The sequence below is a fragment of the Peromyscus eremicus genome, chromosome 20 (assembly GCF_949786415.1).
Source record: "Peromyscus eremicus chromosome 20, PerEre_H2_v1, whole genome shotgun sequence".
NCBI classification, from domain to species: Eukaryota; Metazoa; Chordata; class Mammalia; order Rodentia; family Cricetidae; genus Peromyscus; species Peromyscus eremicus.
Genome location: NC_081436.1, coordinates 5,804,182 through 5,814,958, shown reverse-complemented (window position 1 = coordinate 5,814,958; position 10,777 = coordinate 5,804,182). Strand labels below are relative to the sequence as shown.

Below are 10,777 nucleotides of genomic sequence, written 5' to 3'. Positions count from 1 at the left end.
CGTGGAGCTGTTCCTCAGGTTCATCCTCTCACAGACAGGCCTGATGTGGGCAACCATGGGTTTACTTTCTCTAAGTCAACTCATTTTTCATGACAAAGCCCTCCAGCCCAGTCTCAGGTCCCTCTCATCTCGTCCCACTGGGACGTCCATCTGTCCATCTTAGCTTGTGGCTTGAAATCTTTTCAGATGTTTCTACAAATTAAAGTAAATCATGCCCCAGGTTTCTGAACCAACTTAAAAGAAAAAAAAAAAAAAACAATACGTGTGTGGGGCAAGATTCTGAGTGCAATTCTCAGTGCCGAGTCCTTGATTGGGAATTCTTGTTTGCTCTGTCTGTCTGTCTGACTCCTCTGGACCCTTCAGGAGTCATATTTATGCGCAGGGGTAATTGTAACACTCCGAGGCTGGCCTAACAGAGTCTCCAATGCAAGGCCTATCGTTAACAGTGGTCCCTTGGTTTCCTTCGTGATGTTCTTTGGGAAGCGCCACACCTGACTGAGGCCCACATATTAGGTCACATGCTTCTTGGGGGTAGAGCACCCTGTGACCCAGCACCTCCAGTTTCCCCAGCTCTGAGTGGAAACCCTCCCTAGGGTGGTAGCAAGACCGCCCACCATTTGTCACACCGCTTGACTCTGTAGGGGGCGGTAGAACATTGCAGTTAATTGAAGGTTTCCAGAGACAGCTGTGCAGGTCCGAAGCCCACCTCTCACTTGCCACCAGTGTTGCTTCAGGCAACTAATCCCCTCTGCCGTGTGGGGACAGCAATGGCACATCTTTCGTGGGGTCCTTACAAAGATCAAGCAAGTTGGTTTTTATGAGGCGTTTATTTACAGCGGTCAGTGTCACTAAGGAAGTATGAGTCGCTTTTATTACCACCGGCAAAGCGTTTTCATTGGTTTCTTTGACAAGCTCTTGGGAAACCTTTTTTCCCTCTCTGGAAATCTCTTTGGAGGCTCTTTAGATGTCTAACTTCCAGCAGATCTGTCAGTTATCTCAACCATCACTGTTGGCCTGGCTTGGACTCCCCTACTTCCTTCCCCGTAGGCAGCAGGAAGATTCTCCCATCTCGGGAAATCTTGCTGGTTTTCCATTTCGATGTCTGCTCATTTCCCTTCATGTCTAATGATCTCTCTCAGAAGTGTGAGCTCTCGCCGTGCCTACCTTTGTGTGTTCAGAATAAACAAACCAGACGCTTCCAAACCCCGCTGGGCCCCGCTTTGTTTTCCTCCCAGCTCCTAGACGTCCCTTTGGGCACTGCCTCAGTGCCCAGTGCCTCAGTGGGCCCTTGGGCTGAATGACCGGCCTTCTCTGGAGGCCCTGGGAGTTTCGTGGGGAGGGCAGGAAGGGAAGAGGGCAGAGGGGAGGCTTTCCAAAGGCCGACCCGTGTCATTGACACAACAGTAGCACACAGGGCTGAGGTGGAAGCCAAAAGCCAGGCTTCGCCCAGGGAGACTGATGCCTGCCCTCCTCCTTCGGAGGGTGGGTGGGTTTATTACCCCGGGGAGAAGCAAGTCCCAGAGTAGGTTTGCTCTAAAACCCAGGGCTTCCTCAAATCCTGGGTCAACTACCAGGGCAGTGGAAACAGGCTCAGTATAAACCGGCCCAGGGCCATGAGTTCAAAGTTTCTCCAAGCCTGGGGGTGTTTCTAATTCTAAGAGCCCCAGTAAACCACCCTCTCCTCTAATGGCGGGTTCTCGTTCTAAAGCAGTTGGAGGAGCGTAGCAATTTTCACTTTCCCTCCCATTGAACAGTGAGCTGGATCAACGTGTCTGCAGCTAACATTGAAGGTCTCTCTGGTTTTTGTTTTTTGTGCAGTAACAATAATTATCAACGTTCAGTATTTTCACACACACACACACACACACACACACACACACACACACACATATCAATTGCTCTGATTCAGGTGCTACCATCTCAATGTTAGGACACAGTATAGGTGCGGTCTAATTCTGAAAACAACCCTGATTTCATAAATTTAAAAAAGGAAGCTTCTGTATGCCGGTCTACAATACGGGAATGTGGCCCCAGACGGTTTCCACTTGAATTCTGGGAAACACAGGGCCGGGTGGACACTAACGGTTCTTGCAATGTTAAACCTGTTTTGTCCCAGGGTTTTGAGGGAATAAAAAAAAAATGTAGGAAGAAGGATACATCTGGGGCTCATGTTCCCACTGACCTTAGCACTCTATGGGTGCTTTCAATATGGCCGTGTACCCCAAATCAAGCATTTACTTGAAGGACCTTCTATGAGTCCCCCTGTGAAAATCTTTTGTGTATGGGTCCCACACACCTACAACCCATGATCAGAAAGGGGTGTACTTGGGGTGAGCGAGATCAGGGTTCCAAACTCCTGGGCTAGGCTGCTACAGAGGAAGAAGCGGAGTTTGAAGAGACATACCCAGCCCATCACCTGTCCATGTCATAGGCCTACCTTGACTTTGGGGTGGTGGAGTGAGGGGCACCGTATCGCTGCACCCCACACATTCTGATCACCCCTCCACCTATCTCCTGAGGTGTGGAGTGCTCCTGTCTGGCTTTCCATCTGAAAAGCAGGCTTGGAGGCCCGCCTGGGCAGCTCTTGGTTTTCCTCCATCCCATTCTTCTGGGTGGAGAAAAGGCAGCTCCCCTACGTAAGCGAGAGGAGACACTGCTGCTCCCAATGGGGTGATGGGGAAGCTGAGATACTTCTGGGACATTCTTGGTGACAAGAGGGTAAGACCCCGGGAAGCCAAAGAGACGCTTTCCTAGGTAAGGCACTGTCAGGGTCAGAGGTGAAGACAGGGCTGGGGATTTTCTGAAAGTTGGGGACATTTGGTTCTGACACACCGGTAGGTGAGAGGAGAGGTCTCACTATCTCCAGGCTGAGGGACCAAGGACAGAGGGGTCTCTGTTCACTGTCCTGCTGGGAGGCTGGCTCTGTTCTTCCATACTTGGGCCCCATGTTCCATCCCCTGGGGCCTTTCTGCCAGTGTTTTCTAGGTCAGTGGTTCTGGGAATGGGGAAGAAGCCCACTATACCAGAAGTACTGATCCCAGGGAATTCCCATGCAAAACCTCAAAAGTGGGAACTATGGGGCTAGGCGAGTCCTCGTTGCTTAGTGTGGTAGTGTATTTGCTCATCTTGGCAGTGAATGAGTCCATGAGTATAATGGCAGAGGAAGGAGGCCCCACGGTGACCTACTGCCCTGGGAGAGACTAGGACACACTGTCGGCAGGATGAGATGGCATACAGTGGGGATTGTGGGTAGGTTGTGTACCCTTTTTGGAGGGGGTAGAGGATTTCCCACTAGGCTCTGGGCAGGTGGGACTGGAGCCGGGGGAGGTACAGGTACCTGTCCCCGAGGCACGGGCACATTTCTCCTGCCTGCCTCCCTTGACACAAGCAGCAGCCTCTTGTGGTGGGAGCATCCCTAGGTGGGGCTCTGCCTGCAGCCTCTGCCCTCTACCCACACTTGAGTCTCTTTGGCAAATGAACAGCAGTCTCTCATATCTGAAGGCTCAAGGGACAGGGACAGCCTGTGGTCTGCAGGAAAGGGAGACAGGCTGGGCAGGGGCGAGGACAGGCCAGACAGACATGGGCGATGGCAGAGGAACTCCAGAAGGGCCAGGAGGCACTGCTGGGCTGCCACCAGCCCAGAGCCTGGGCACGGGGCCCCGGAGGAGCGGCCCCACCCAGGCTCCACGGCAGGGCCACCCTGGTCAGGAGATCTCATTGCCAAACACCTCTAGCACAAGGGGCGTGAGCTTCATGCTGTTCTCGGGCTGGAAGGAGAGGGTGCGGTACTGTTTGGAGTGCTCCTCGTTGAGGCTTCGCAGGTCAGCCAACTTCTGGATCATCTTGGCATATAGCTGGTGGCTGCCTGGGGGTGGGTGGCGGCAGCGGATGTAGGTCTGCAGCGTGTTGGATAGGCGATCCTGAATGGCTTCAACCAGCTTGGCGTCCTGTACCCCAGGTCGGTCTGTGTCACAGGGAATGGAGGGAGACACAGGGGTGCTCAGCTGAGTTCCTCGCTGCTCAGTGTCACAACATCCATCCACACAGACACCCATGTCAGCATCCCCCCCCCCATGACGTCCTACCGCATTGGGGACCACGTCCTCTGGTCCTGTACCCACCTCACCTCACTCCTGTCTCTAGGTTCAGTCTTTGATGTTCAGATCCCCCACACTGGCCCACAGATCTTCCCTCTGCCCGGAAGTCAGCTCTCCCCTCTTTACCTGCCTGCCTGATCATCAGGGAACAGACTCAAAGCCCTTCCCGAAGAAGGGGGCTGTCCCTGATACCCCCCTCCTCCCTGCTCCTCAGGATCTCTCTTGTAGTATCACACCATCTTCGTATTCAAAACTCTCATCATATTGCGAATGAGTAGAACCTAGCATTCGCTTCCCCGCAACCTTCATGAGAGGAAAGTCTATCCTGTTTGCTGAGACTCCCTGTGCCTTGCCCAGTGCCTGGCCATAGTAAGTGCTCGTAAATCATTACCGAGTGTGTGAGTGAGTGAGTACATGCCAGCTTGGCACCAGGAGTGAAGTCTGTGTCTATCTCTTGGGCCTTCAGCCTGGGAAGGCATCCCTGGGCACAGATCACTAGTTTGTTCCCCGTGTACACGTGATCCAGGCTGAGTCAGGACTGTATCCTTTAGGCTTTACCACCATCTCTAAGACCACAACAGCCTCCTTCTTAGTCTCCTTCCCCTCTTGGATCACAGCCCACAGCCTCCAAAAATCAACCCAGGCAGAAGCATTCATGGTTCCACAGGGTTTGTGCCCAGCCTCTGAGGAACCTCAGGTGACAGGAAAGTTCATCCCAGTTCACACAAGAACAGAGCCTGAGTATTGGCAACACCCAAGGCCTATGTGTGGCCTGTGGAACCCTGTTCATCTGGTTCCTCCAAGTCCTGTGAATCAGCCTGGCCTCCTCGGGATAAGCCGCATGTGTCAAGGGACTTCTCCACGTGCCATACGGCTATGCAAAGCCAGCAGAGTGAGCACTTCCTTATTTGTCTTTCATGTTCACCTCTCCCTCAGACTACCCTGCCGGCTCTGAGCAGGCCTTTATCACTTAACAGTCCCCACCAGGTCCCAGGTCTCTCCGTCCCTCCCTACGAGGCTCCGTACCTGGGGAGACAATGCAGATGGCCATGAGCAGAACGTGTTCCTCCTCATGTAAGTTCAGCTTCTTCAGCCCCACCTGGAACTTTATGAGGGGCTCAATCAGCTCCAGGGTGTGCCCAGCTGTGAGAGAGAACAGACAGCATGAGAGTGGAATCGCCCGCCCTGGCTGAGTCCGTTACCGGGCATCCCCCCCCACCCTTCTCTCCCTGCCGTTACCCGGTTCCCTTCCCCGTGCCTGGTCACAACCCCAAGGGCCTACAGGCTACAGAGCCAGAGTCTGGGAGCTGGAGCAAACAGAGGAGAGTCCAACCGCACCTTTGGTGACATCGCCGACATCATACTTGTAGTCCTGGCTGCCACAGTCCCAGGACATGTCATCCATCGTGAAAGACTGATTGGAGCGCAACATGATGACCTCGATGGCACTTGACTTGAGCAGTACAATCTGGTCTTCGGAGGTGAGGTCCCTGGTGGGGAAGGCAGGGAGGGAGAGGTCAGGTAACCAGTAAAAAAAAATCTTCAAGTCACAGGCACCCGTGCAGTGTTTGGACAGGAATATCCTGGAAGGTAAAAGAGTGTGTCTCGGGGAGAAGACACCAAGGCTTTCCCAGTAGCTCAATGACTGGTGGCTGAAGCTACTATGGGCGGGAAGAAGGGACAGCCAGGGAAAGCTCCATGTGCTGGGGTGTGCAACAGAGGCTTGCAGAAGGTGTAACGAGAGTCACCGTCAACTCTCAGGCATCCGTTCCTCCTCAGTAGCACGCTTAGCCACCTCTGTCTCTAGGACAGCACTCGAGTCCTCGACTTCCTTCCTGCTCCCACGAGGACCGCTCTGGTTCAGAGCGCCATCGCTTTTGGCTTTGGTGTATGTGTGGAGGCCAGAGGTTGGTGGCCAATGTCTTCTACTGAACGCTGTGTCTGGAGACCAGGTCACTTGCTGAACCCAGAGTTTGCTGGTCCAGATTGACTGCCTGGCTAGCGAGCCCTAGGGATCTACTTGCCTCCGTGCCCTAGCACTGGGGTTACAGATGTATACTGCCACATCTGGCTTTTATGTGCGTGTGGGGGATCCGAACTCAGGTCCTCGTGCTTGTGCAGCAGGTAGTTGATCTGCTGAGAAATCTCCACAGCTGTGGTGGTGTGACTGAAAACGACCCTCATAGGCTCATATATTTGAATGCTTAGTTACTAGAGAGTGGAGCTGTTTGGGAAGGATTAAGGGGGTTTGGCCTTGCTGGAGTAAGTGTGGTCATGTTGGAGGAAGTGTGTCACTGGGGGTGGGCTTTGAGGTTTAAAGAGCCCAAATCAGGCCCAGTGATTCTCTCTCTGCCTGCTGCCTGTGGATCAGGACATAAAGCTCTGAATTACTGCTCCAGCGCCATGCCTGCCTGCTTCCTGCCATGATGATTATGAACTAACCCTCTGAAACTGTAAGCAAGTCCCCAATTAAATGCAAGAATTGCTTTGGTCATGAAGTCTCTTCACAGCAACAGAACACTAAGACAATGGCCCTCTCCATGGTTTGTGCAACAGCCTCCTACTGGAATCCCAGAGTCTCAAGTCTCTCATTCCTCTTTCCTATTGCTGATACCGGGCAATGCCATTCTTGTGCTCGAGATCCTCCCTAGGATCAAACACTCCAAGATCAAGCCCAGACTCCACAATTTGGCTCTGCTTGGTCTTCCCGGGCCTCTTTCCCATTACAAACGCCGCCACCCCTCCGTTCTTGCAACACGGCGGCGGCGCCGCCGCTCTGCATTCAATTGCGACGCACTCCTACACATCATGTCTTTGAGGATGTACGGTTTCAGCCAGGGACAACCCTTTCTTTTAATTTTTCTATGACATTAATTTGTCTTGTGTGCATATGGAGGGGTGTATGTGGGTGCATGAGCCACGGGGCATGGGCGGAGGTCTAGGGACAACTTGGGAAAACCTCTTCTCTCTGTCTACCGTGAGGGTCCCATGGATTGACAGCAAGGGCCTTTACCGTCTGAACCATCTCACCAGGTTCAGAAACACCTTCTTTTAATGTTACATCACCAAGTGTGCTGCTCTCAAAACCAAGTGTGATCTTCCGTGGAGTCCCCACTCCCAGCTGTCTGGCCCGATCGCCCAAGTTGGTTCTTTTCTCTGTCACCAGAGTGCGTTGATGGTGCTCACCTTTCCCCCTTCCCTTCCTGGGCTTGCCTGGGCCTCTGCTTGCTTTGTGTCCTGGACTCTGGGGTTCTACGGAGCCCAGGCTGGCTGGAGTTCTCTCTGTCTCCTGAGAGCTGGGATTACCACTCCCAGCTCTATGTTTTGTTTATAACTCACTTGAGAGCCAACACCATCTCTTAATTGCGTTATTGTTTCCCACAGAATGATTATGGACTCCTGAGTACAAGAGGATCAATAAACATGTCGGTGTGACAAGAAGCCAACCATTGCAGCCTTCTGAGTCAAGAGCTGGGCTTGTCTGAGCAGTGGCAGGGAAATGCAGTTGATAGGCCAGCTTGCTTCTGGCTTTCCCTTCTTTCTTTTCCTCTGTAGGAGTCTTCTGCAGACAGGCTAAAATGCTTCCTACAGTGCTTTAGTATGTAAGCGCAGGAAACAGATGATACATGATGGGAAGTGGAAGGCTTCCAGGGTTAGGCAGCTAGCCAAGGGTCAGGACTGAGAAACTCCACAGGTACTCCAGTTGGAAGGCTCCCATTGGAGACTGCATGGCCAGCTCCACTCCAGCATGCTTGATGAATGGTTGTGACATGGCCGATTTCTCCAAGAGTCAAGCTCACAGCCTCTGGATCCAGCTGTGAGACTGTTAGCTCCTGCATCAATAGCCTCTTCTTCTATTGAAGTTACAACCAATAGAACCATATACCTGTGCACGTTCTGATGGCACACAGAACCAGACTTCCCTACCAGCTGTGAGAACTCCTAACCATAGCTAACTGAATGGTTTTATTTTAACATTTTATTGATTGTTATTATTACTATTGTGTGTGTGGGGGTGCTATGGCATGTGTGCTATGGCATACTCGTGAAGGTCAGGGAACAATTTTGGAGAATCAGTTTTCTCTTCCTTCACGGTGGATTCTGGGAAATTTGAACTCAGGGCATCAGTCTTGTGCATGAGGCATTTTACCTGCAGAACCATCTCACCAGTCCTGGATTTGTTTTTAAAGAGAACTACCGTGTCCTTCTTTTACCTTTTTTATCTTCGACAAAAGGTTAACAATATGGTATCTAAATGCTTCTAAGTACAAATACTTAATGCACATTAAAAAAGTAAAAACTAACCAGGCGTAGTGATTCATGCCTGTACTAAGGTTCAGGAGGCTGAAGCAGGGGAGATTATCCTGAGTTTGAGTCCAGCCTGGGCTACATAATAAGTTCCAGACCACTCTGTGCTTCAAAGTGAGACGCAGTGTCAAAAATGAACAAATGCTGACTCTGCTTCCATTTGAGTTCTGGCTCGCTATTAAATCTTTGGGAATTACAGGAAAAGTATAAAAGCAAATAAAAAAAAAAACCCAGCTTAGCTCTTAGTAGGCTGTGTAATGTTGCATCACAGCAACATATAAGGCATCTTGGTCACTTCCCATGCCTGCTATCCCGTGTGACCGTGAGGACGGTCTTTACTCAGACTAGGTATCTAGAAGTGAGCAGTCATGCCTGCTGCTTTGAAAGACACATTTCAATAGAATCCGTGTTTCCTGTGATCCAGAAACACGACTGCTGTGAGGGAAACCTACGAAGACCCCACTTTACCCTCAGCTGGGAAATGCAGGGACTTTCTAAGCATGGTTCCCAGGAAACTGGGAAAGGGGCTTATTCTACTAAAGCAAGTACCAGCCCAGGGCCTAGCCAAGCGTGGTCTCTCCCAGCGTACCATCAGTCACTATTCACATCTATGGCCACTTCTGGGCACCTGAGGTGTGCCTTGGAACTGTGCTGCTGTCTGGCCAGCCCCTCCCTGCCGGTCTTCCCACGGTGTGGTCCCTCCAGCAGGTTTCCAGCAGAGCTCTCTTATCTCTCAGCAGCCATTGTTTACATGCCTATCTCTTCCATCAGACCCCGAGTCCCTGGAGGCCAGACATGGTGTCCTAATCAGCTTCCATCCCTCAGAGTTTATACAAGAGAGCTGCTGGTTTATACATGATGTGCAGGAGAGGGTGAGGGGAGCCTCTAGGGCCCGTGACTGGAGGCCACCCTGGAGGAGGTGGCAGTGAGGCTGCAGGCATTTAGCTCGTGGAGCTGGGCGTGAGCAGCTGCAGCTTTGTACCCTCCTTCACCGGTACAGCACACTGGGCATGCTCAGTCTTTGTATCCACGGCCCGCTCCGGGCCGTTTAGAAACTGCTCCTGACCCTACCTCCTCCATGCACAGCACAAAGAGAGAGGCTTGTGGGTGAGCTGGAGCAGACGAGGGAGGGGAAGCAGAGCCAAGGGAACACTGCCGTGCTGTGCACGCCCAGAACAGCCCAGGAAGTCCTGCCCTAGGTTGGTCCCATGCCCATGCCGGAGTCTCATCCCAACCCCAGTCCCCTCACCCACACAGACGTCTCCTCCCGCCTTCCCCACCTGTCTCCCTCGCCCTCAGGCAGGAAGATCAAAGCTGCCAAGGCTGCAGCTACTGTTCTCAGAAAAACACAACCCCTTAGTGTGGAAACCACAGACCCAGAGAGCTGCCGGGCTGGCTCCCGCCCAGGTGCGGCACCCCTTCTGTCTGGTCAGGGTATCCACATTAGTGTACTTCCAGAGCTCCGGCTAAGGCCTGGCCCGTTTTTTCTTATAAAACAATCTGCTGAGACTTCTCAGGCCATGCCGAAGAAAGAGAAGCCGACCCGAGGGGGTTCGGCACCAACGTAGCCCATTTTGCAGCGATACCTGGGTGGCTCCCGTGTCTGCTCATGTGTGGTATCTCACTTTAGCCATGACTACAGGGCTAGGCTAGAGAACCCTGCGAGGAAATGGGGCCCAAAAGGAAAGGAAGGTGTAGATTGTCTCAGCCTTGGAGAGAAAAAATGGAGGAGAGAGTAAATAATAAGAACTAAAGATATGGGGGTTGTGGGACAGAGGCCGAGTAACTCAGGAGAGGGGATTGTTGGGTGGTCTGGAGGAATGATGTTTTTCCTGCCTCTACCTCCTCCAGACACCAAACTTGAGCATCTAGAGGGGCGACTCAGGGGCCACCTGTCCAACCTGCCCTCCCACTACACTGAGGAAAGACAAGCTAATAGAGGAGTGCGTGCCTCAGAATCAGGTGGAAGCCAGCTGCTGCCAGCCAGGAGGACCTCAGTACCTTGCAGTGTTTTGTTTGGTTTCTAGTTGTTTACACGAAACAAGACTTCGGAAGGCACGGAGTTTGCAAACAGCAGCATGCGGCATGATTGAAGGAGTTGGAACTTGTGCTAGACACAATGTGTTGCTGGTTCCATGGCCAAGCTCTCGGGGTGAGCCAGGCCTCATTCCACCCAGGAGACTCGGTGTGGCCACCTGGCTGACAGACAGGCCCTGTCGCCACGGCTGAATGTGTAGTGCAGGGGGTTGGGTGGCGGTGGGGGGAGTCTCAGCACGGCTGCTTGTGGTGTTTCTCTTCTACATGTTAGTCACACACAGATTCCATCCGTGCTGGTGAGAGGTATCAGGCAACACATAGGCAGCTGTCTGCTG

The 10,777-nt window shown here is 52.5% G+C and overlaps 1 protein-coding gene across 1 annotated transcript in view; it reads right to left on the bottom strand.

Moving 5' to 3' along the window:
* Positions 1-1,286: 1,286 nt before the first annotated feature.
* Vdr (vitamin D receptor) overlaps positions 1,287-10,777 on the bottom strand; it is a 34,981-nt gene continuing 25,490 nt past the window's right edge. Inside the window, exons 7-9 of the mRNA XM_059247451.1 lie at positions 5,436-5,587; positions 5,124-5,240; positions 1,287-3,964 (exon numbers count right to left, since the gene is read on the bottom strand). Coding sequence (XP_059103434.1) covers positions 3,705-3,964; positions 5,124-5,240; positions 5,436-5,587 — 529 coding nt within the window. The 3' untranslated portion in view covers positions 1,287-3,704. The remainder of the gene's footprint in view (positions 3,965-5,123; positions 5,241-5,435; positions 5,588-10,777) is intronic.